At 64.6% G+C, this 25,006-nt stretch overlaps 1 protein-coding gene across 5 annotated transcripts; it reads left to right on the top strand.

The window, feature by feature from the left end:
* Positions 1-628: 628 nt before the first annotated feature.
* CNOT12 (CCR4-NOT transcription complex subunit 12) lies at positions 629-24,576 on the top strand. Of its 5 annotated transcripts, XM_086338720.1 has the most exons (13): positions 629-763; positions 2,549-2,765; positions 3,765-3,872; positions 4,932-5,562; positions 6,987-7,056; positions 11,201-12,892; positions 15,035-17,052; positions 21,568-21,910; positions 22,089-22,239; positions 22,346-22,473; positions 23,103-23,257; positions 23,478-23,550; positions 24,175-24,576. In XM_086338720.1, the coding sequence occupies exons 3-12, from the start codon at positions 3,779-3,781 to the stop codon at positions 23,536-23,538; spliced, it is 5,343 nt and encodes a 1,780-aa protein (XP_086194846.1). In that variant the 5' UTR covers positions 629-763; positions 2,549-2,765; positions 3,765-3,778; the 3' UTR covers positions 23,539-23,550; positions 24,175-24,576. The 5 variants fall into 5 exon arrangements, with proteins under 5 accessions (XP_086194846.1, XP_086194845.1, XP_086194848.1 ...); XM_086338719.1 differs by lacking the exon at positions 2,549-2,765 and having other exon boundaries at positions 668-763; XM_086338722.1 differs by lacking the exon at positions 629-763 and having other exon boundaries at positions 2,403-2,765.
* Positions 24,577-25,006: the final 430 nt, after the last annotated feature.

The raw sequence follows: 25,006 nt of genomic DNA, 5'->3' as shown, positions 1-25,006 counted from the left end.
AGGCTCCTCTGTCCATGGGACTCTCCAGGCAGGGATGCTGGAGAGGGCTGCCGTGCCCCGCTCCAGGGGCCCTCCCTGACCAGGGATGTGCCACCTGGGAAGCGCGGGGGCAGGCGCCACAGGAGACGCGCGAGGGTCAGCGGTCATCCCCGCGGGCTGCAGACTGAGCCGGCGCGCGCGGAGAGCCCAGGGGCCGGCCTGTGGCTCTGGCCGTGGGGAAACCTCTCCCGCGCGGGCCCCGCAGGGCGGCAGCCCGCCCACCGCCCGGGCCCGGGCCGCCTCCTCTCTAGGCCGCCGTCTCGGTGGCCTTCCGCCCCAGCGCCGAGTTGCGTCAGCTTCGCGGGGGTCCGAACCGGGGCGGGCCCTCGTGGGCCGGGGACGGCTTTATTTGCATGCGCCCCGGCGAACTAGGCGGCGCGCGGACACTGGCGAGGCGCCCCAAAACTCTCGAGGCGCCCGGGGGCGGGGCCCGGCGGGATGTGGGCGGGCAGGGGCGGGGCCCGGCGGCCCCCGGGGCGGGGCGGGGGCGGGGCCAAGCGCCCCTGGGGCGGGGATAGAGGCGGGCTAGGGGCGGGGATAAGGGCAGGGCCCGCCGGGCTGTGGGCGGGGCCGTGGGCGGGCCCAGGGCGGCCCCGCCCGGACTCCTCCAGGCTCGGTCCCGCGGCTGCGGCGGCGGCGGCGGCGGCGGCGGCGGCGGCGGCGGCTGAGACTCACGACGGGGTGCGGAGCGCGGGCCTGGCGGAGCCGGACCTTGGAGGAGAGCGTGAGTGCGCGGGGGCGGCTCCAGGGCGGGGGCGAGGTACGGGGGCGGTGGGCGCTCTTGCGTCGAGACCGCTGCCGAGATTGGGGGCGGGGGGCGGTCACGAGGAAAGTTTGCACGGCCCGGGGGCCGGGGGGCTGGGGCGTGCGCGCGGGGGCGCAGGGCGCAGGGCCTGAAGCGCGTGCCGGCCGAGCCCGGGAGGGGGGCCGAAGCTGCAGGCGGAGCCCGCGGCGGGCGGAGCCGGCGGAGGGACCCTAGCCCCCTTCTCCCCGACTGGGCCCCCGCCCCCGGCACGCCCCCGGCCGCCGCAGCCCGCCCCCGCCCGGCGCGCGTCCCCGGGCCCCCGTCTGTCCGTCCGCCGGCTGCGCCCCATCCCGCGCGCGGGGCCTTCGCCGCCCCCTCCTCCAGCCTGCCGTCCCCTCCCCCCGGCAGCCGCGGCCCCCTGTGCCCGGAGCTCCCCGCCGGGCCCCTCCAGACGGCCCCTCGCCCCGGGCTCTCTCGTCTCGCAGTTGGCCCTCCCTCCTGCTGCAGTGTCCTCTCCGGCCCCGGCCCCGGCTGGCGGGAGATCTCAGGGTCGGCGGAGGCGGCCCTGCCTGCGGCGAGGCTTCTTTGGGCCTCCGCCCCGGGGCAGGAGCCGCCTGATGTCTCCCCTGTGCCCTCAGGGTCCAGCCGGTCTCTGGACTCTTAACGCATGGGGGATGCTCGGAGCCGCTGAGATTTTCACAGCTCTGCTCTCCGGCCCTGGTCACCCGGGTTTCCCGCTGGGCGTCTGAGCTGCTGAGACCCCGTCCTCAGTTGGCGGGGGAGGGCGAGCTCTCCCTCTTGTGTGCTACAGCTCCCCGCCCGGCTGAGCCTCCAGGTGAAAGGGTTTTTCGGTTCTGGACCAGCTGGTCTCCATTTCTAACCACCCACACCACGTATCCCTGGTAATAACGTTCAAGGACAAGGAAACAGTCTTGCGTTTTTTTTTTTAAATTTTATGTTTTCTGCCGCGTGCCCCTCCTCCACGCACACTCGGGCCGGCTGTGAATGTTACTCACCCACCCACAGTGCGCCTGCTGCACCGGACTTGGCTGACCGGACTTGCACGGGCCTGGATGTCTCTTTCCCTCCTGCCTAGTCCCTCCTATCCTGGGAACAAGCTGGGGCAGGGTCAGAAGTGAGAGGTTTTCCCGGAAGTTGGGCACCTGAGGTCCCTTCTTTGGATCTGATGCTGTCTTGCCAGACCAGCTGGAGTAGGTGACTCTGGGCAAGGCAGGGCTCCTTGCAGGTTGGAGAGGGTTGGGTTGTCCTCAGGGACCCCATGCATGCCAGGTGATAGGAAACATCGCTTTTCCTTTGGAACAGAGGGCCGCGGGGTCTATCAAGGAGGCAGGGCAGTGGTCATTCCGGGGGGCTCTTGAGGGTGGGATGGCGCTTCAGGATCCAGGATAGGACCTGAGGAGGTGGTGAAGTGTCTGAAGAACAGGTGACAAGACTGGGTTCTTCCGGAGACAAGGCATGGTCTGCGGTAGCCTGTGGTTGGGGGAGAGGACGAGATGGTTTCCAAGGGAAGCCTCCTAATAGGAGCTATCCTTTAATGGCCACTTAGTGGGTGCTGGGCACTGAGGTCAGCAGCTGCATGGATCATCTCATGTGAGCCTCTTTTTTTTTTCAGTTTTGGCCACACCTCCCAGCGTGTGGGACCTCAGTTCCCTGACCAGGGATTGAACGGGTGCCGCCTGCAGTGTGCGGTGGAAGCGAGGAGCCTTAACCGCTGTGTTGAGTCTCATTGTGTTCTTCATACAGGGAAACAGGTTTAGACCAGTGAGGAAAGTGCCTAAGGTCACAGAGCTGGAAGGCAGGAGATCCACCCAGCATTTGAATCCTGGTGGAGCAGACCCGGAGCTCCAGTTACAGGCCGAGAGGAGGGGCACCCGTTTGCTCTCGGCCATAGGCTTCTGTCACCTGGGTTAAAATCTCTTCCGCAGCCTCCCTCGAAAGCCCTCGGGTCAGGCCCAGGCTGGTGAGTGATGCCCAGGTAGCTGCTTCTGGTGGGCTGTGGACCCTCCCATGGTGATGGGCCCAGGAGGGGAGCCCTAGGGAGTTTTCCCCCCAAGCCACCCCGCCCCCCGGATGTTCTCTAGCCTGGTCTCATTCTCCCAGCCCCGGGCCTGGGCCGGCTCCTCCTTCCTCTTGGCGAGGCTCTGGAAATCCAGTGGGAGGCCATTGCTATGGCAACAGGACTAGGCCCTGACTTTACCTCATCAAATTCCGAGCCGAAGCCAAAGCGATTGAGAAATTAAAGGAAAAAAAAATGTATTCCAGATGTTTACTTTTTATTCCTTATTTTTCCGTGTTTGGATGAGACGGCTCTGGAGGAGGCGGGAGTCGGGGCAGGGACGTGCAGGGAGGAGGAGGACTGGGTGGGGGGGGGGAGCCGGGAGGGAACCACTCCCAGCGGCAGGCCGGGGAGCGGGAAGGGGAGGCCCGCGGGGCAGGCGGGTGGCGGGGCGGGGCCCAGGTTGGGGAGGAGCGGGTTTTTCCCGTCTCCCGCGAGGTGATTCACCGGGAGACTTCAGGCTTGGCAGCCTTCTTTCCCCGGCCCTCAGTCGATCCCGCGAGCGGGGGCCCCCTGACCCAAGGAGTGTGTGTGTCGGGGGGAGTGCCTTGGGAGTGGTAAGTGGGGTGCCCTGGACAGCTGGCTGGAGGAGGGAGCAGGGGGCGGCTCCTCGGACCTGCAGGACTTTAGGGTTAGGAGACGGACTTGGAGAGCCGACGCGGGGTGGGGGGGTGGCAGAGGGGAGGACGTGGCCGCCGGGGACCTCCCGTGACCTCCCCCAGCCCCCCTCCTGAAGCGCCCGCTTCCTGTCCCCCACCGGCCGCCAGACGTCGGCCGCCAGAAGTCGGAGACTCCCTCTCCAAGCGCGCTGCCAGCGCCCAGCTCTCTGGCCATCTCTCTGCTCTCCCTCTTTTCCTGGGTCTTCCGCCGCCCCCAGCTCACCCCTCTGCCCCCCACTCCCAGGTCTGCCGCATGTGATGCAAGTGTCTGCTCCCAGGGAAGGCGCAGCCATGGCCTCCCCAGCGCCCCGCGGGCCGGACGAGGAGCTGGTATCCACTGGGTCCGAGCGAGGTACCTGTGGGTGCGAGGTGGAGCGGGCTGGCTGGAAAGGGGGCCAGAGGCCCGAACCCCCGTTCGGTGTTGGGGGCCAGTGGGTGAAGGCTGACCCTGTTGGGGAGGGAGGGAGGAGTCTGAGGACAAGCGGGATGAGCCTGAGAGGTCCTGCACTCTGGTGGAGACCCTTCGGAACTGTCTGAGATCACAGCTCTCCAGCAGAGAACATGCTAACCTTGGAGAGGATGTAGATCAACCAACTTGTTTGACAGAGGAGGAAACTGAGGCCTGGGGGTGGGGGATGGGGAAGGGTGTGCACCTATGGGCTTGAACCCAGGCCTCCTGGCTCCCTGTTTAGACGCCTTTCTTGCACTGAGTGGAATGAGTGGGTGATAAAATATCCTATTAGCAGGGCTGTGGCCATGAGTAATTCAAGGTCTTTTATTTGGCATTGAAATGCCTTATATAGAAGGTATGTTTCTGGTCTTTTTTTTCCCTTCTGTAGCAGATTTCCTTCTGTTTGGCTTAGGTCAATAGTGAGTTTGCGTTCCTGGTCACACAGCGGATGGTGGTGGGGAGGTGGCCTGGGTGTGCCCCGGAGGAGGGGGGCAGCAGGGTGGCAGGGTAGGGAAGCTGAGCTGGGAGAACGAGTTTGCTGTGGATGTAGTTTAGCAGAGTGGCATGCTCGAGGGAAGGACCAGACTGGGGGAGATGGTGGGCTGACTGCCTGGTGTGGGCAGGCAGGTGTTCATTTATTAGCTTGTTTGCTCATCTGGTCATTCACTTGGTAAGAATGTGTGTTAGGTGTAAAGTGGGTACAGTGAGAAATAGCTGCCAGCTGGGCCCTTAAATGGCTTTTCACTTGTAAGGGTGACTGGCTAGACATTTTGGGAATTTGGAGATGAGGGAAAATGTTTCTGGGATGTGTTTGGAAAATCCAGGAAGCCTTCATGGAAGTGGTGACATTTGACTTGTACCTGGAAGGGTGTAGGAACATTCTGAGTCCATAGGGTGGGAGGTGAAGTTCTGCCTCCTGTTCTTCTGACATTGGCTCAACCAGCCCTTTCCTTTTGGTAGGTGACCCTCGGGCCAAACCCCCTGTCAAGCCCAAACCCCGAGCCCTGCCTGCCAAGCCAGCCCTGCCTGCCAAGCCCAGCCTGCTGGTGCCCATTGGGCCTCGGCCTCCCCGGGGTCCTCTGGCTGAATTGCCTTCTGCCCGGAAGATGAACATGCTGGCGGGACCCCAGCCCTACGGCGGCAACAAGCGGCCCCTTCCGTTTGCGCCAAGGTCTGCGGCCGAGGCCCTGGCTGGCGGAGAAGCCACCCGGGAGCCTGGGAGAGAGGAGCCTGGGAAAGAAGAGACGCCCCCCTTGACCCCTCCGGCCCGATGCGCCGCCCCCGGGGGCGTGCGCAAGGCACCCCTTCCCTTCCGCCCAGCCTCGGAGCGCTTCGCTGCGCCCACCGTGGAGGAGATCCTGGCCAAGATGGACCAGCCCAGGAAGGAGGGCCTGGCTAGCCCCGACCGCCTCTGGGGCTCCCGCCTCACCTTCAACCACGACGGCAGCTCCAGATACGGTCCCAGGAGCTACGGCGTGGCCCCAGGCCCCAGGGACGACGCTGGGACCCTCTCCAAGGAATGGTCCCAGGAGGGGCCCGCGGGGTCTCCTGCCGACTGCCCTGAGGAGCCCAGCAAGACCCCCGAGCAGAGGTGAGGGGTGGGGGGCTGTGTGTCTGGTTGCAGCCAGCCTGGAGGACAGGGTGGGTGGTCTCCTGTGAGATGGTGGTCTTCCCTTGGAGGTTAGCTGTGTTGCGTGCGTGCGGGCCAACCCTGGACAGAGTCACGGACCATCCCCCCCCGCAGACCGAGTTAGTATGTGCTTTATTCTGTCGTCGTCCTCTGTACAGAGTCCATGTGTTTGTAGGAGAACTCAGATGTATAGCGTGGAAGTTTATTTTCAGTGCTTTTTTCATACTGAGAGCCAAACGCTGCCTCACTTAATCCACAGCCATCCTGTGTAGTGAAGGGAATATTAGGCCCATTTTAGAGATGAGGAAACTGAGGCTCAAAAGTGACTTCCCCTGGTCCCTTAGCAAGTGACAGACAGAGCTGGGGTTAGAATTAGGGTCTCTCTGATTCCAGTGTGTGCTCTTAACTGCTGGCCCGTCCTGTGGGTGCAGCGGTGTGCCAGGTGCTGGGGGGTGTGTGGGTGTGTGTGTATGTGTGTGGCACAGCCTGGCTGTGAAGAGAAGTCTGACGGGAGAGGAAAGCAGTGAACGCCCCTTGACGCCAGGCCAGTGGGTGTGAGCGCAAAGGCCGCACAGCTGGGTTGGAGACCGTTGCGTGTGGCATCCCCTTTCCCAGAGCCGGTGCCAGCGTGTCCTGGGGGCTCCTGACCTGGACGTGTCCCTGGGCCCTGGGGAGGAGGCTTGAGGGTCCCAGCTGCCTGGAATACCCTCAGGGCAGGGAGTGCCAGCTTGGGCCGGTTGCCCCCCAGGCCCCGTAGCTCTCTGGCCCCGCTGACACCGCTCCTGTTGCGGAGAAGGCCCTGCTGAGGTCTGAGCCGAGCTGGAGGCCCAGAGCCTCGCTCGCGTTGCCTGCCAGCCTCTCCTGGGAGTGTGGGCGTCTGAGGCCTCCTGTCCCCCCTGGGCTCCCAGGGGGCCCGCCCTGTCCAGGCTGGGTTCCGCTCGCCTTCTCTTTTGCTCCCAGCCTGGCTTGAAAGGAGCAACCTCGACCTTGCAAAATCCCTCTGGTTGTCTTCCTCCCCCTGCAGTTCTCCAGAAGCGTTGGCTGGGGAGGGGCCAGCTGCCCTGGCCCGGAGAACCTTAACCCCTCAAGGGCTCTGGGGCTTGGTGGTCTTACTAGGAGCCCTGAGGGCTCTGGGGCCCCGCAGGCTCTTCCCAGAGGGGTTGGGGGGAGCTTACCCCGTGACATGCAGGTGGGACACACCCGCTGCCTCTGGGGTGCTCTCTCTGGGAGCCACCAGGGTCTTTGTCCCCTGGGAGGACGTGCCCTGGCGGGGTGCATGTCGGGTTCTGTTCTGGTCATCGGGTAGACCCCTGATCACCTTCCTTCTCCACCAGCCTCAGGCTTCTCTGATCTGTGCCTCCGTCTCCCTTCTTTCTCCCTCACAGGAAATCCCCCTCGGACCTAACCTTCAACGGGGACCTGGCCCAGCCGGCCGTGTCTGAGCCCACGACCGACGTGAGTTCCCCACCCGATGACGCAGTCTCTGAGCTGGAAGGGTCTCGTTTGTGCCTCTCCCACCGCCCTCAGTTTAGCTGGGGAAACAGAGGCTGTGGAGGAGGTTTACGTGACTTGCCCCAGGACTTATATTTCTCAACTTCCAGGCCACCCTGGCTAAGTGTGGCTGAGGCCCTGAGGCTCCTACAGTGTCCAGGATGACTGCCCTGGACGGCCTATTGTCTGCTGGGCAACCTCGGGGGGGCGGGGGGATTGACTGACGTAACCCCGGTCATAACTCTGGCCCAGTAGGCCCCTCAGGTCCCACGCAAGAGGTGCGCATGCCAGGGCTTGAGGTGCCAAATAACTTGCCCAGGGGCTAAAGGCAGGATTTGAGTCCAGCACGGTCCCTGGCCAGGTCTGCTCTCTCGCAGAAGAGGGGAAGTAACGTTTCACAGGGGTCTCCTGTTACAGCCCCTCTGCTCACGGTGTGCTTGGGGCGGACAGTCTGTGTTCCTGAGTAAATGACGCGAAGGGTGGTCTGTCTTGCTCCAAGAGCCCCTGCTAGCTGGAGGCTGTCCCGTCCGGCAGGGAGAGAGACATGAGTGTGTGCATTTGTCCAAACGTATTTATCGAGCATCCACTGTGATCCCGGTGCTGCGGAGACAGCCACGAGCAAAGTATCCACAGTCCCCCTGCTCCCAGGGAAGCGTGTGTCCGTTGCTCAGTCGTGTCTGACTCTTTGCGACCCCGTGGACTGTAGCCCACCAGGCTCTTCTGTCCATGGAGTTCTCTGGGCAGGCATATCGGAGCGGGTAGCCGTTCCCGTCTCTCGGGGAGCTTCCTGACCCAGGGATCGAACCCAGGTCTTCTGCCTTGTAGGCAGATTCTTTACTGTCTGAGCCAGGAGGGAAGCCCTTGCTCCCGCTGAACGCGCCTTCTAATGCAGGAAGGCAGACTCCAACACCGGGAGCCCTGTGAACCGGCAGACAGGTAGAGCGTCAGACAGGCCCCCGGGATACCTACCTGCACGGGTCCTGGGGCGAGGGTGACGGGCATTTCTTGCCAGGAAACGGGGGATGGGGTGAGCTCTAGGATGTTTGGGGAACAGCCTTTTTGGCAGAGGGAGCTGCAGCTACAAAGGACGTGGGCTCCACCCAGCGAGGAGACTGGGGTGTCTGGGTCACAGAGACAGCAGAGCTGGGTGGCGATGGGCCACTCGGGGGAGCGCTGGCTTGCAGGAGGGAAAGAGGCTATTGAGGGGCTGGAGGAGAGGCATGACCTTGCTCCATTTGCAAGGAGTCTCCCTGCCCAAGATCTTGGCCAGGGGCCAAGGGCAGCGGCAGGGGCCAGTCGGGGCTCTTGGGGTCACCCCGGTGAGAGACGATGGTGCTTTGGATCCTGGAGGCAGTCCCTGGGGGAGACGGTGGGCGGGGGGGGGGGGGGCCTCTGGTGTGAAGGTGGAGGGAACGGGACTTGCAGGCAGGCTGATCTGCCGGGAGTGAGTGGAGAGTGAAGGGCGCCGCTGGGGGTCTGTGGCCCAAGTGGTCGGGAGGTTACCCTTTACAGAGAAGGGGACCAGAGGAGCTTGCTTCTGGATCTGTTGAGTTGGAGATGCCTCGTCCAACGGGGTCTGAGGGGGTCAGTGGGGTGTTTGAGTCCGGAGCTGCAGGGACGTGAGGTGTGGGAGGGAGACGGAGGCCTGGCAGAGGAGCCCAGGAGACGCAGGAAGGAGCGGAGGTGAGGGAGGGAACCCTGCTGGTGTGGAGCACAGGAGCTGCCCGGGCTGGGGGAGGCACTGGAGCGGGTGGTCAAGGGGCGCCCCTGAGAATTGGGGGTTGCAAGGGGGTTCTTGGCTGCACTTGGCTAGAGTGGCAGGGTGGCAAAGTGAAGAAGGGAGCCCGTTTTGGGGGGGCTCAGCGGAGGCTGGGCCCAAGGCGTTGAGGTAAGAGGTGCTGAACGCAGAGCCCGGGTTTAAGGAAGGGGTGTAGCTGGAGGGATGGGAGGGGTGGACAGCAGCATGTGTGTGTGTTTTTTAAGCCAGAAGAAATGAGAGCAGTTTGTGTGCTGATGGAAACGGTCCAGTGGAGAAGGAAGAAAATCTGTGATGCTGGACACAGAAAGGAGGCTTGGCCTGAGCTCTGAGCAGGGACGGCTCTCGTGCTGGCGGCGGGCCGTGGGGTGCCTGGGTGGGGGTCTCTGAGTCCTCGGGGAGGGATAGCAAGGCCCTCAGCCTGGAGAGCCTGGGTGAGGCGGGGAGGTTTGAGGACGGACTGGACCGGGTGGGAAAGCTGGGAGGTGGGGGTGCGTGGAAGGGGGATGTCGTCGGATTGCTAGGTGTTCGGGGCCCAGCTGAGCCCAGGGCAGCTGCGGCTGCAGGGAACCCACCATCCCAGCACCTACCGTCTCAGCGGCGGGCTTGTCTCCAGCTGCCCCGGTGCAGCCTGGAGCTGGGGCAGAGCTGTATTGTATCAGGTTAAACTGGGGTGAGGGAGGGAATACAGGGAGCTGTGTGAACACAGGGGTGGAGGAGAGAGGGGAGTCGAGTCGGGATGGGGAGAAGGGAGGAGACTGAGTGACCGCGCTTCTCAGACGGGCAGAGGGGAGGGAGAGGGGGCACTGGATGGACGGGGATGGACACGGGTCAGCAGGTCACCTAGACGTGACGCTCTGGGAGGCTCTGGCTGAGGACCAGGTCTAGGGTGGACCCTCAGAGAGGTGGCTTCCAGGGAAGTCGAGGAGAGGTGGTCAGGGAGCGGAGCCAGGACGCTGGATGGGTCAGTCGTGGGGCTTCGGGAACCCCTGTGAGCTCTTTACCAGGGGCAGCGCTCTGGAGAGTGGTGGTGGTCCTGGAGCTCTGCTCTGGGGGCAGAGGGGTCTTGAGGGGTCTGTCCTGGGCTCTTGGAGGAGGGTTCCTGGGGGGCGTGGTTTAAGGGCACAGGCTCTAAATTAACCTGGTTTGCAGAGACTGTGCAGGCTGGAAGGATCGGAGGGTGGCCTTGATGCGGAAGCAGGACGCCCCCCTGCCCAGGCCCAGGGGTCAGGTGGTGATGGGGCAGACGACCCCCCATGGGAGAAGGCGGGGGGCGTGACCTCTGGGGAGGGCAGAGGTCAGATAGAGCAAGACTCAGGTCACGGCCTGGGGCAGGCCAGTGCAGGGGTGAAGGGGGGCCAAATGCTGGGGGTCCCAGGGCCCCAGAGTGTCCGTTCTTCCCCTGTGCTGTTCACAGCAGCCGGGTGTGCAGATCTTGCTCAATCTTCTCCTGACCGCCAGGTGGACATTGTTGACCTGGCCCTGGGGTGCAGGTGGGGACGCGGGGGGTCGGGGAGACCCTGCGTGGGAAGGTGTCCAGCTGACGGGGGAGGTGCCAGTGTCTCCGACCAGCGCTTTCATGGCCCCCGGGGCTTCTGGCCTGAATCCCGGATCCCGCTGCCCCTCAGGCGGAGCTGGGACCATGGATGCTCAGAGCAGGGGGTGTGAGTTGCTCCCGGAAACTGGTCTGAAGCTGCGCTGGGCCTGGTGGAGTCCCACCCTGAGGCCGCACACCCAGACAGCCAGACTCTCTAGTTTTCCTTTTGCCTTTCCTTTACAAAGCCAGTTTTAAAAACGTGTATTTTATTTGTTTATGTATTCGGTTGCACTGGGTCACACGGGATCTTTGATCTTTACTGTAGCTCACGTGATCTCCAGTTGTGGCATGCACACTTTTAGTTTCCACACTTGGGATCTAGTTCCCTGGCCAGGGATCGAACCCGGGACCCCCCACACTGGGAGCGTGGAATCTTAGCCCCTGGGCCACCAGGGAAGCGCACAAAGCCAGTGTTCTTGACTCGTGACCCTTGGACCCTTAGGAACTCCTCACATGAGCTTTGGGCTTGGGGGATGTGGGTGGGCGTGGTCTGAGTGATCCCCTGGGAATAGAGCGCTGTGCATTTCGTGGGGGGAGGGCCACACGGGAGGGGTCTGGGACCCTAGCAGTCTCGGACGCCTGAGGTCATTCTGGAGCTTCTATCGGTTGTCCTGGGGGGCTGTCCCCCAGAGCCCCGGTTCCCCCCGTGGAGTGAGAGTGTCAGGCAGCCCGCCGCTGACCTGGGGTCTCTTGGGGGTAGGCAGGGGCCTCCCCAAGCCGGCGGAGCAGTGACAGCTACTGACTTTGTCTTGCAGGTTCTCAAGGTTCCCTGGGTGACCCCCGGTCCAGGCCCCACCTTGGAGAATGGAGGCGCCCCTGGCCCGGGTCTCCCTGCTGAAGCCTTGGGTTCGGGCCCCGAGTCTCCTCGCTCTGACTCCCTCGAGCGGGGCTCTCCCCCCCGACCCCACCGTCCAGAGGCCCAGAGCACTGCTGCTCCTGGGCCTCCCTCCCTGCCCGCTGAGACTCTGGGCTCCCCGGCTGCGGGCCCCCCCGAGGAAGGCTCCCACCACCCACCCGCGAGCTCAGCCGTGGCAGCCTCGGAGGCCCCCAGACCCGGCAGCCCCCCGGTGCGGGAGCTCGCGGTGCACCCCAGCCCCGAGCGGTCCCCAGCCACAGCACCCCAGCCCCTGATGGCAGCGGGTGAGCTGCCAGACGTGCCTCGGACGTTTGCATCCGGGGACGGGGCGGCCCCGGGGGATGAGGACTGCCCTGCCGGCGGCCTGGCCCAGCGGCGGTTTTCTGAAGGCGTGCTGCGGCCTCCCGGCCCAGACCGAGAGCAGCTGGGGGGCTCGCTGGCCACCCTGCCCCAGGCCCCGGGGGGCCTGTCCGCCCTGGACCACCCCTTGGGGAGCGGGACTGAGTCCAGCTGGAGCTTGTCTCAGTCCTTTGAATGGACCTTCCCCACGCGGCCTGCAGGCCTTGGGGTGTGGCGGCTGGACTCCCCGCCGCCCTCCCCCATCACCGAGGCCGCGGAGGCTGCAGAGGCCGCAGAGGCTGGAAACGGGGCCGTGTCCGCCCGTGAGGAGGCCGGAAACTGGGCTGCGTCCACCTGCGAGGAGGCCGGAGGTGAGGCTGCAGAGGCCAGAGATGGGGCCGCCTCCACCCGGGAGGAGCCTGGAGGCGGGGCTGCATCCCCCCGGGAGGAGGCCGGAGGCTGGGCCACATCCACCAGGGAGGAGCCCGGAGATGGGGCCGCGTATGCCCGCGAGGAGGCCGGAGGAGGGGCCGCGTTCACCTGCGAGGACCCCGGAGACTGGGCTGCGTCAGCCTGTGAGGAGGCCGGAAGTGGGGCTGTGGAGGCTGCGGAGGTCAGAGACAGGGCCGCGTCCACCAGGGAGGAGGCCGGAGGCGGGGCCACGTCCATCCACGAGGAGGCTGGGGACTGGCCCTCGTCCACCCGGGAGGAAGGCGTGTCTCAGCGAGGGTCAGGGGCCCCGTCGGCTGCAGAGGGACCAGGAAGACCTGCTTCTCGGGGGCCGGGGGACAACCCGAGCTCTTCCCCGAGCCGGATGGGCAGTGGGGCGGACTATCCTCTGGAGTCCTCACCAACAGCAGGGCACCCACCTGCACCAGCATTGCCGCAGGTGGAGACACACGGGGAACGGGAGCCCCCTCCGCCCACCCGGGAGGCCGCCCTGCGCGTCCTGGAGCCGGTCCTGGGGCAGGAGCAGCCAGCGCCCCCAGACCAGCCCTGCGTCCTGTTCGTCGACGCCCCCGAGCCTGGGCAGGTGCTGTCTGCCGAGGAGGACCCCGTGGCCCTGGCCCTGGCCGAGACCACCCGATCCAGGACAGCTGTTCAAGATCCCTGCCGGGCATCCCCCGAGCCCGCGGGGCCCGAGAGTGGCTCCCAGTGGCTGGATGACCTGCTGGCCTCGCCCCCGCCCAGCACACGGCGCAGCGCCCCGTCTGAGCTGAAGGGCGCTCCGCCCCCCAGCGCCTGCTCCGAGGTGAGGGGGGCCCTGGGCGGGGTTTGGAACGGAAGTCAAGGGCTTTTGGGGGCCTCTTGTTTCAACACGGATGCCTTGTGTTGAGAGTTTGGGATCCAGCCGTGAGCAGGCACCTCTGCCCCCGCCCCTGCCCTGGAGGTCCGTACCGTCTGCTCCGCTGGCGGAGCAGAGAGTGTGGGCTGCTACTTAGAGTCTAGTCTGAGTCCGCATCTGACCCCGGCTTCCACCAGCTGAGTGGTCTCGGTAACGTACCCAGACGTCCAAGCTTCAGAGCCCTTTCACAACGATGACATTTGCCTCATAGACTTAGGGGCTTCCCTTGTGGCACTGCTAGTTAAAAATCTGCCTGCCAGTGTGGGAGACAGAGGTTCAATCCCTGGGTCGGGAAGATCCCCTGGAGGAGGGCATGGCAACCCACTCCAGTACTCTTGTCTGGAAAATTCCATGGATGGAGGAGCCTGGTAGGCTGCAGTCCGTGCGGCCGCAGAGTCGGACAGGACTGAGCGACCGAGGACACTTAGGCTTGTGTTGTGGGCAAGACAGAAGTGGAAAGCGCTGGATGCAGGGCTTGGCACCCTTGAGCGTTCGGTCCGTGAGGACTGGTGGTTTCATGAAGGGCACCAACAGAGCCAGTTAGACGTGCGTCCTGGACCCAGACGGCCGAGTTGCTGTCTTGGCCCTGTTCCTGGCCCAAGTGTGAGCTTGAACACGTGACTTTCCTGCCCGCACCTCAGTTTCTGCGTCTGTAAAATGGGGAGAATGGTGCTGGGCTCTACCTCGCAGGGTGATGGCTGCAGTGCCTGTGAACTACTCAGACTAGCGCCCATCACAAGTGCTTGGGAGTGTTGGATCTTGCGAGTGTTCTTACTGTGAAGTTCAGATTTGCTTTCGTCGAGGCCCAGAGGAGGCGGAGCCTTGTGCAAAGGTTACCCAGTAAGCTGGCAGCCGGGCTAGGGCCAGAGCACCGATTCCAGGGCCAGTGCCCTTTCTCCTACCGGGCTGCCCAGTAGTCTCAGGGATGGGATCCAGGTGGCGATAGAAACGTACTTTTAGGGGCGGGGCTGGGAGGAGGGAGGAGCCGGGGGCCTCTGGGCGGGGCCTGGGGGACGAGCAGGAAGGAGTTAAGGCCGCTGGGCTCGCGCGGTAGGTGTGTCCGTCCGCGGTAGGTGTGTCCGTCCCGGGATGCGGTGACTCAACTGGCTCCCGGGCGGGGCCGCTGAGAACTGCAGCTGCTGTACAGGGAGGGGGGCCAGGGCTGTTGGACAGGTCCGGGCGGGCGAGGGGAGCGGCCCAGCCCCGTCCCGGCACTCGCCGCGCCCAGTGGGCTCCGGGGCGGGCGGGGACTGGAGGCCGGGACCATGGCCGGGCCTGGGGACCGGGAGCCCAGCGTGTCGGTCCTGGAGAGGCTGCTGGCCAACGCCGCGCTGCGGGACGAGGCCGGCCGGCTCCGCAGCCCCGAGCCCAGGGCTCCCCCGGCCGCACGAGTGAGTCAGGGAGTTCCGGACGGGGTGGGGAGCCCGGAGCCCTGGTTGGGTCTTCTCCCTGAACCAGAGGAGGCCGTCCCTTTGGGGCTGGCGGTGAGGACCCAGAGACCTTCGCAGGGCGGCCCCTGGCAGGAGGGAGCTTCCCTTGGGGTCAGGGCTGGGGGTTCACGCGGGCTGGAAGGGTGAAGGGTGTCCTGGGGAGCTTGCCTTGGAAAGGGGCGGCTGTGGAGGGGCGCAGGGTCTTGAGCGCTCCTCGCTGAGGGCATGCCCGCCCCCACGACCCTGGATAGACCCCTCTGCCAGGCAGCCCTGCTCCTGGCGTTTCGCCAGGTGTTGCCCAAGGGCAGTAAACAGGACTTCGGGATTTACCGCCGAGGCCCCAGGGGGTGCTGGGACCTCTGCTGAGCCTTCGGCTTCAGTGATTCCATTTAACTCTCTCGTCCTACCCCCTGCCGTAGTAACTGACCTCACTGAACGATGGGGACCCCAGGGACCCAGAGTGCTTAAGTGATTTGCCCAAGGTCACACAGCCCGCATCCAAACCCAGGCTCTCCGAAGCCAGAGTTGGGCCCTAGGCAGCGCTGACTCTCGCTCCGGACCGATTGCCACCCTGACTAATTTTAAGTCCCGTTTGTGTCTCTCTCTCTCTTATTCCCAGGGACTCCTCGGCTGGGCCCAGAAAGACCTGCAGAGTGAATTTGGAATTGCAGGAGGCCCACATCCTGGCGGTTTCCGGCCTTCCACCTGGTCCCAGGATGCTTCTCGGGACTACAGCCTGGGAGTTGCAAGCCCTCGAGGGGACCCAGGCCTCGGAGAGAGGGACTGGGCCAGCGAGTGTGGGCATGGAGTTGGGGAGGGGGGCCCTGGGGAATGGGCTGGCAGGTGTGCCCTCGACTGCGAGGAGGGCGAGGTCGGCGGCCAAGACGGCCGTGGAGCGGGGGCCCCAGGGGGCCTCGGCACCCAGGACCGGGCGATCGGGAAGCCTAGCGCTCCGCAAAGCCACGAGGTGGACCTTCAGCACTGGGAGTTCGGGAAGAGGGATTCCCAGGGCACCTACTCCAGCCGGGACGCAGAGCTCCAGGACCAGGAGTTTGGGAAGAGGGATTCCCAGGGCACCTACTCCAGCCGGGATGCAGAGCTCCAGGACCAGGAGTTCGGGAAGAGGGATTCTCTGGGAACCTACAGCGGTCGGGACGCAAGCCTTCAGGACTGGGACTTTGGGAAGAGAGATGCCTTGGGCGCCTACGCGAGCCGGGATGAAGAAGGGCAGGGTCCAGAATCAGGGCAGAAGGACCCCCTCGGTAGGTACAGCAGCAGCCAGGACGCAGGGCAGCAGGACCCGGGGTTCAGAAGGAGCGACTTCGGCAGGAGCGCCTGGGTGCCGGACTACAGCGGCGGCCTCACTCGGGACTTCGGAGCCAGAGCCCTGAGCGCCGGGTTCAGCCTCGAGGAGGCCCAGCGGCAGGACACGGAGTTTGAGAAGAAGACCCCGGGCCGAGTGAGCCCCGGGGTGGCTGGCAGGGACGCGGGCTGGCCCGAGACCACTGAGGCGGGGAGCGTGTTCTCTGCCAGCGGCTCCCAGCTGCAGGACGGGGATCCGGGGCAGAGGGACCCCAGCGGCTGGCAAGGCGGCGCTGACTCCCGGGAGGTTGGGGGCCCGCAGGCGGGGGGCGCCCGGAGCCCAGGGGAAGCTGACAGGGAGGGGGCAGAGCGGGGCTGGGCCGGAGACTTCGGCCTCGGTGTGGGCGCCCAGCCAGAGTTGGCCTTCGGCCCGGGGCAGCGGGGTTGGGGCAGTGGCTTCTGCGCGGAGGCCGCGGAGCAGAGCCCCCAGTTTGGGATAATCGGTGACGACAGGGCGGGTGGGGCCAGCCTGAGCACTTGTGGCCAGCTGGGAGGCGGCCCCTTCCTGCCCCCTGAGGGGGCCGTGGGCTGGACTGACCAGCTGGGCCTCTGGAACCTGGAGGTGTCCAGCTGTGTGCGTGCTGGCAGCTCGAGCGAAGCCAGGGAGGATGGCGTGGGACAGACCGGCTGGGCAGACCACGCGGGCGTGACCGATGCAGGGCTAGTCCGCCGTTCGCAGAGTGGAGGGGCGGAGGCCCCCGGGAGGCTCGGAGTCGGGGACCAGGACTGGCCTTCTGAGGTTGGAGGCCCCAGCCAGACCAGAGAGGGTGGCGTGGGGCAGACTGACTGGTCAGGCGCGGAGGCGGGAGAGTTCCTTAAATCGAGGGAGCGCGGAGTGGGTCAGGCAGACTGGACGCCTGAGCCGAGAGACCGAGAGCTCGGGCCTGGTGGGGTGGACTGGGGCGACAGTCTAGGCCTGAGGCATCTGGAGGTGCCCTGTGAGCTAGACTCAGAGACTTCTCAGGGGCCGCGGGGTCGCAGGCTGGACCAGGTGGACTGGGCCCAGGACTCGGAGCTCCGGAACGTGGAGCTCCCGGCTGAAGCCAGGGAGTGTGGCGTGGGGGACGTCAGCCAGCCCCTGGAACCAGGTGTGGGGAATGATGACCTCTCAGCTCTCGGCTTGGAGGCCCGAGGCTCCTCGGAGGCCAGGGAGCTCGGGGTCGGCGAGATGAGTGGGCCGGATGCCGAGGACGGAGACCCCTTCCTGCCGCTCGTTGTCATCTGCCCGGAGGAGGACGGATCCGGGCTTCAGGAGTCCCCGGCCTTCGGACCCAGGTAAGGGAGCCACACCCCAGGGTCGGAGGGCGTGACAGCCCCTGGAAGCGGCCCCCTTTCTGCCTGGGGTGGAAGCTGCTCTTCCACCAAAATGTCTAGTATTCAGAGAACTGCGATGGTTCGGAGTGTGAATTTTTCTTTATTTACTTCTTAAATTGAGCACTGACACACACACAGGTGAGTTTCTTTTTTTGAAGCGATGACTGTGGTGGTTGAGGTGTGGTTTTTGCAGCATGACTGTGTGTGTGCTGGAGGAAGCACCCTGTGCGGGATGGTTTCTGGCTTCGGATGCTGCCGGCTTGGGGGGCGAGGCCTGGCATGATCCTGGGCTGGGCAGGTCCAGCGTGGAGCGGGCGGCGGCGCTCATGTCTGCCAGAGGGGAGGACCTCCGTGCTTCTTGCCTGCCCTGTCTTAAGGCTCCCAAGGGCAAGGCTTCCCTGGTGGTCCTGTGTTTAGGACTCTGCGCTTTGACTGCTTGTGGGCCCGAGTTCAGTCCCTGGTCAGTCGGGGGACTGAGATCCTGCACGTGGACCGTGCAGCGCGGCCAATAAATAAAAAACAGCCACACCAGCAGAGAATAAACCCTGGTTCAAAAGGGAACCTGAAGGACACTGGGACCTGGTATCTGGTCCGGTGACCTTTTGGCCTCCACACCCAGGGTGGCTGAAAAAGAACTTTCCAAAAAAAACACACAGTTTTATGAGTCGACCGTAGTCTGACTCTGAAATTTTTCTGTTGTAAAACCAACTGGGGCGATGTCTCACCCCACTTAAGGCTGCTTAAAAGGCATGTTTATTTTGCCGTCACTTCTGTTGAGATCAGGTTTAATTCTCTTGACTTGAGTCGCAGGTCTGACCTTTGCCAGATCTGGGTGGAGGGGGGTGCGTCTCACGTGTTGTGAAGAGGAGACAGGAGGGGGTGCTGGGTGGAAGCTGTGTTCGCAGTGGAGGAGGGGGTGCTGGTAGCTGGGGGGCTGGAGGTACCAGGAAGGCTCTAGAGGGGACTTGGGTGTCTGAGGTGTCGGGAGAGGCATTGGGGGCTGAGGACAGGGCGGGGGAGGGGAAGGGGAGGTGGGCAGAGCCTGGGGCCAGGGTGAGGCCCTGGGGGGCATTCTGGGCTCGGCTGCTGCGGGGAGCTGGAGGGGCACTGGCTGGGGCAAAGCCTGCAGGGACGGGCGTAAGTGACCGGACCTCTGTGAGCTGTCACTTTCTGGGTGCGGGGAGAGCGTAGGCCGCCCGAGGTTGCCCCCGAGTCCTCTTCCCAGGATGCTCAGAACTCCACCATCCCGCACACCTCCCCTCTGTGATCTTCACACCTGCCCTGTGAAGCAGGAAAGGGTTTTTTTTTATCACCTCCAATTTGCAGGCCGAGTGGTATGACCCACTTAAGGTCACTGAGTCAGCAGTGCCACTTTCCGACTTCTGGGTCTTAAATGCCTTCAAGGCTTTTGGACTTGCAGGCAGTGGGACCCACCGCCCTCCACGTGTTTCTGAAGGTGGGGAGTGGGGAGAGAGTCTCCCCTGTTAAGGATGGAGAGAGAACTTTCCAAAAGTTCTGGCTGGGGGACTGGGTTGGGGAAGGGGCAGGGTTCTGGCAGAGAAGCTCAGCTGTGTGACCTCTGGCCTCCGTCGCACCTTGAAAACGCCCAGCTTTTTGGGCCGTGTTGTACATTTGGCAAACACCGTGTACTCAGTGGACATACGGCGGACTTAGAAAGTAGGGCTCTCAGCACCAAAAATACAGCAGTAATGGAGACCTGTTTACCTTTCTCCAGGGCAGTGTTTCTCGAGCTTATTTGATTAATATCCACAGGACTGGCGTTCTAAGCTTCTGACTCGGGGAAATTCTACACTCGGGAAAGTTGCTCTCTGGAGGAAGCTTTGTAGGTTCTCCCGGTAACGAAAAGTCCTCGAGGACAGCTCAGAGCCCCTGGCTTTGGGCCCGTCCGCCAGGTTTGGGGCCTGGTTCTGCCACCACCTCCATGAGCCTGGGCAGGGCCCGTCTCTGCTCTGGCTTCCCGCCTGTGACGAGTGGGCATCATTGACTCCCAGCACCCCTGGGGGCCTTTGGGCTGGGGGTCCGTGTGCAGGGAGTGTCAGAGCTGCAGACGCGTGGTCAGCCCTGGCCAGGTGCTCACCGCCAGTATTGACACCTGCTTGGCAGATGTAGACAGTTGTGGGGCCTTGGGGGACGTTTCTGGCCATCGTCCTGCGTGGGACGGAGGCCCCCCGGCTGGTGGCCATTGGCTGGACTGCTGTCCGAACAGTTGGGCGAGAGCGGCGTGGGCGTTCGGCGTGTCCCTCCCGTGTCTTGGGCTCCTTGTCCTGAGGGGAGAAGCACTCCTGGGCCCCCCGAGAGCTGCTGCACTGCCCCCTCTCCTGCCCCAGCCCCCAGGCCCCGGGATACAGCAGCCTCCCAGCCACCTGGGGGGGTCTTCGTGGGCTGGGAGAGGACCTTCATGGGTTTCTGAGGGCTGGCCCCCTCGTTCTGTGAGCAGGGGAAGCAGCCCCAGAGAGGCAGCGCGGCTTTCTCAAGGGCCCACAGCTTGTGAACGCTGCTCCTTGGCATTCCCTCGGGCCCCTGCATGTGGTTGGCATTCTCTTCCTGTCTCTCTGGGGTCAAGGTCAGCTGCTGCTCGTATATACACATCTTTCCAGCTTCAGTCCCGACCGCTCTCATTTTGGGTCTTGGAGCCTTGAGCACAAGGAAACGAGTCTGTTACACGTGGACCTCCGTGTTTGTCCCTGGAATGGTCCTGGGGATGGTGTTGGATCAAGTCCTGGCCCTCGGGATCCTCAGAGTCCTGACGGGCAAGGGGCAGAGCTGGTGTCAGTTGAGACGAGCCCTCACTCCGGGCACCTGGTACAGACAGTGGGGCGGGATGTGTGCTCCCCCCCACCCCTCTGCAGGGCCTCCCCCAAGGCCCATGGGCTGCGGGTGTGCCGGGTCCCCTCTGGCGTGGCCGTCTTCGCCCACCCATCTGCGGGTCCACAGCCCCTTGGCCCCGGCCTGCCCCCAGCCTCCCCTCTGCCCCCAGCCTCCCCTCTACCTCACCTGGAAAGGCTGGTGGGCGCAGCTGCCCGGGGAGGCTACCCCTCCCTCCCTCCCTCCAGGGGCCTCCTGTGTCAGCAGCCTGGGGAAGGACAGACTGACACGTGCTCCCCTGCTCTCCCTGCTTCTGGCCTGGCACTGACTCACCTGCTTCACGCTCTTCCCCTCCAGCCCGGGATCCTAGCTCCCAGGCCCTGCCCGCCTTCCCCACGCCCATGTGCATGGGGTGTGTGTGAGAGCTGTGTGTGTCTGTGTGTGTCTGAGGTGTGGCTCTGTGGTGCTTCTCTGTCTCTCCCACGCCGTGTGCAGTGTGTGTGTACACTGTGTGCAGGGTATGTGTGTGTGTGTGTGTCTCGGGTGTGGCTCTGCGGTGCTTGTGTGTGTGTGTGTGCGTGTCTGTGTGTTGGCTGTGGCTCTGTGGTGCTTGTGCCGGTGTGTGGAAGGAGTGACTGGTGAACGGTGCCCACCTCCCGCAGGAGACGGGCCGTGTGTGTGTGCAGGTGTGTCTGTCTCAGGGGCAGGCAGGCAGCTGGGCCACACACCCGCTCCCCGGTGCAGAGCGTGAGCTGCTGAGCATGCCTTGCGTGCCGGATGGTACGGGTCCTGTCTCGAGGGCGCAGCGGGCAGAAGACGCAGTTCAGGGACAAGGTGGCGTCCCTGCCCACCGGCAGACGTCAGCTCTGTCCCAGGCCCTGGCCCCCGTGGGGATGCAGGTGGCTGTGTCCCCGAGTTGCTTGCTGATGGGCTGTGGGGACAGAGCACCTGGATTTGCAGTGGGGCTGGCAGCTCGCGCCCAGGGTGTGCAGGGCGGGGGAGTGGGCCCGGGGGCCCGCCAGGGGGAATCCAGGCTGACTGAGAGCGCGGGGGTGCCTGCCGGGCAGAAGCAGCTTGTCCAGGCGCGCCATCGGGTACACGTCGGGTACGCGGCCGTCCGCAAGGCCCGTGTGTTCAGAGGCATGCGCAGAGAGGGCTGAGCTGGAGGGCCAGGGCTGAGAGGCCGGCTCGGCAGGCGGACCGCATCCCGGGAGGATCCACAGCATTGGCAGCGGTAGGATCGCGTTGGTGGGCACGCCCACCGCGCTGCTCTGTGCGAGATGTTCAGTCTCCGCGCCTGCAGAGACTCTGTACTTAGAAGACCCTAAGGCTCTTGGGGTCCCCCACGCGCGGCTCTGTGCAAGGTGTTCAGAGCCTCACTCTCTGCCACCGGTGACCCCGTAGTTAGCAGACCCCTTGGGGGTGAAGGGACTCCCCCATCGTCTCAGGAAACGGGGAGCCTGGCATTTGAACACGCCGGGCTGGCCCAGCTCGCTCCCTGCGTGCAGTCCATGGGGAGGCGTGGACGGGCCGCAGGAAAACAGGCCGAGAAAGGCGCTCTGTGGGTGGGGGTAGGGGGCGGGGTGGGGGGAGGGGTGTGGGCGGGCCCCGCGGCCCCGCATGACCTCAGTCTCTGCTCTGTCCCCGCAGCCCTGGTGATCACCCGGCCCGCTCCCCACCCACGGGCTCCCAAGGCCAGCCGGGTGAGAGGCTGGCTGCCCACAGCCCCGAGGCCACGGCCCCGCGGGAGTCGGCATTTCTGGGGTCCAGGGCCCCGTCGGAGGAGGAAGGGGCCGCAGCAGGTGCGGACCGAGTGGAGCCCCGGGAGCCCGGCCAGGACCCCCTGCCTTCCTGGAGGCCACAGCCGGACGGGGAGGCCAGCTGGACAGACGCGGTCCACAGCACCCGGGATGCCACAGGGGCCAGTCAGGGCGAGCAGACCCCGCAGGGGCCGCCGACCAGCACCCCCAGCCAGGATTTCTCCTTCATCGAGGTCAGTGGGTGGGCTCCTGTCGGGGTGGGGGTGGAAGGGGGTGTGTAGGTGCTGTAGCTCGGGTCTCACCCCAGGACCTCCCTCTTGGCGGGGCGGTCTCAGCCCGAGGGGGCGGGAAGCTGGGATGAGGCAGCTCTGCGAAGGTCATGGCAGTGGTCTGTACCCCCATCCCCCACAGGACACTGAGATCCTCGACAGCGCCATGTACCGGAGCCGTGCCAACCTGGGGCGCAAGCGTGGGCACCGCGCCCCGGCCATCCGGCCCGGGGGCACGCTGGGCCTGTCGGAGGCTGCAGCGTCGGACGCAAGGCTGTTCCAAGACTCCACGGGTAGGGCCGGGCTGTCCTGACGACCTCCATGTCGCTGTCCTGTGGGCAGTGGGCGGGGGGTCTGGGGTTGCCGCCCCGTGCTGAGCCCCTGCCCGGGCCCTTGCAGAGCCACGGGCTTCACAGACGCCGTCCTCGGACGAGGAGGTGGTCGAGGAGCCTCAGAACCGCCGGACACGGGTGACCAAGGGCCTGAAAGTCAGCCTGTTCCCTGGCCTGAGCCCGTCGGCCCTGAAGGTACCCTCTGGCCGTACCGCCCCCTGGCGTCCAGCCTGCCCTCCGTCCGTTTGTCTGTCCGTCTAAGCCCCGAAACCCTGTCCGTCCTCTGTGCCTGCTGTGCTCGTGGTGGGCGCGAGGCGGGATGGAGGGAAGAACACAGAGGGTCTGGGTCCCAGAACCCCACGGGCTGGCAGGGCTACAGTGGTGCAGCGGGGTGGAGGTTCAGGTGTCCCTGGGGGTACGGCAGGGGTGAGCCGCACAGAGGGAGGTGGGAGGCTGGGTGCGGGACTCGGGGAGGCCTCCGGTCACAGCTTCGAGGCACTAGCAGGCGTGTAGTGTTTGCGGTGGGGAGATGTTGCAGGCAGAGGGCGCAGGGAGTGCAGACCCTGGGGGCGTCCCTGCTGGCTCCGTCCAGCCCACTCGGGCTAGATTCAGGTCAGCAGTGTCTCCCTGAGGGCCTGTGGGGTGGCAGGCACAGCCTGCCCTCGGGGAAGGTCATCGCTAAGCAACTTCCCCTCCCCGGGGTAAGAGGGCTGTGGAGGGCATTCAGGCCTGGGCCAGGGACGCCATGCCCTGGGGAGAAGGCCTGGCCCTCCCTGCCCACGCCGGCCCCGCTGACGTCCGTCTGTGCTCCGGCTTCCTCTCAGGCCAAGCTGCGCTCGCGGAACCGCTCGGCTGACGAGGGGGAGCCCTCAGAGGGCAAGGCGGGCCAGAAGGAGTCGATGCAGCGCTCCAAGTCCTGCAAGGTCCCCGGGCTGGGCAAGCCCCACGCGCTCCCGCCCAAGCCAGACAAGTCCTCAGGGTAGGTGATCTACGTGCCAGGAACTACCCATCTCGGCCTTAAGAGGAAAACCCTGCTTTACAGGGAGACAGAGGCTTGGAGAGGGTATCATGCTGCGGGTCGGCACTCTTCAGCTGGTGCCAGGGTGCTGGTCTCTGCGGCCAAGCCTGACGCCACCCCTCTTGGCCAGGGGCGGGGGGCGTTTCTGACTCCCTTCCGACTTCTGCTCCCTGCCCTGTAGGTCAGAAGGATCATCACCCAACTGGCTGCAAGCCCTGAAATTGAAGAAGAAGAAGGTCTAAGAAGTCGTTGAGGTGCGGGCAGGAGCTAGGCTTGGCCTGTCTAGGGTTGGGGGCTGGTTCAGGGCTGCTGGGGCCCCTTCCCCAGAGGCCTCCGGAGGCCCCAGACCTGCTTTTATGGCCCTCATCTGCGAGGCTGGAGGAGGGATAGGCTAGCCACTCCAGTATTCTTAGGCTTCCCTGGTGGCTTAGCTGATAAAGAATTGCCTGCAATTGGGAGACCTGGGTTCCATCCCTGGGTTGGGAAGACCTCCTGGAAGGAAATGGCTACCCACTCCAGTATTCTTGCCTGGAGAATCCCGTGGACAGAGGAGCCTGGCGGGCTGCAGTCCATAGGATCGCAAAGAGTCGGATACAACTGAGCCACTAACACTCCGAGGCTGGGAGCAGACACTAAGGCCAAGCTCCAGAGTCCTGGGTCCCTTGGCTTGGGGACGTCCACCCCGCCTTCCTCCTAGGGCTCAAGGATGCTGGCCTGCCCTTCTGGTCTGGCACCCCTGGGGGGCACTCACTAGGCTGGAGGTCCCCAGCAGGGCCTTCCTCATGCTGGGCCTCGCAGAGGGGCGCCTGGGCAGGGAGGTGAAATGTCCCCTCTGCCCCCCTGTCCCCATCCAACCTCTTCTCTTCCCTCTGTTGCAGGTCCTTCCCATCTGGCAGTCTCAGGCAGTGCCCGTCCCTGTGGGGTCCCTGGCGGGGAGACGGCTGAGCCTCCCCGGCCACAGCCCCTGCCCGTGCGCCTCTGGGGCGTTGGGGGAGGCCCCGATATGCACTTTGTATCAGCGTCCCAGCTCCCCTGCACCGCCCCTCCCCGCCGGTCTTCCACGGCGTTGGTCCCTCGTCCCGCCTCCCTCTCTGCTTCCTCTTGCAGCCCCCCTTGGGTTTTCTTTTGATACCAGTTTATAGCCTTTTTTATAAAAGCCTTTGATTTTTGTAACGGGCGGAGCCCAGCCCCACCCCACGTCTCCCTCCGCCCTGCCAGGGGCCCCACAGAAACCAATAACGTTTTGCCACTTGAAACAATAAAGTTTTTTGGGAATTGGTGCTGCCCCGGTTGTGGTGTGTGGTTGTGGTGTGTCCCCATTGGAGGCCAAACCCGGGAGGTGCCAGCTCTCGCCCTGCCCAGCTTGGAGCCTGCACTGACACCCAGCCTGTCTCTTCCCTAGCACTCCCTGGGCTCAGGGACCTGGAGGAGGATGTCTTGGTTACCGTAGGCTGATTCCTGATTCGGACAAACCCCAAATCTACATAGCTTAACACACAAAGGTTTCTTTTCCAATCATAGTCCCATCTGGGGTGGGTTAACTGTCAAATTACATTAATAGCCCTCACACTCCCTAAAGATAAATACCAAAAGGTTTAAGAACCTCCGGTGGATGGGATGATTTCCCAGTTCAGCTTTGGTTCAGGTAATTCTGTTTGGCCTCCGTCCTCCCTGGAGGCTCAGATGGTAAAGAATCCGCCTGCAATGCAG

Source organism: Bos grunniens, chromosome 15, assembly GCF_055505025.1.
Source record: "Bos grunniens cultivar Pamir isolate PY7600 chromosome 15, Bosgru_T2T1.0, whole genome shotgun sequence".
Classification (NCBI taxonomy): domain Eukaryota; kingdom Metazoa; phylum Chordata; class Mammalia; order Artiodactyla; family Bovidae; genus Bos; species Bos grunniens.
Note: the sequence above shows the minus strand (reverse complement) of the source record. Positions and strands in the feature narration are given on the sequence as shown.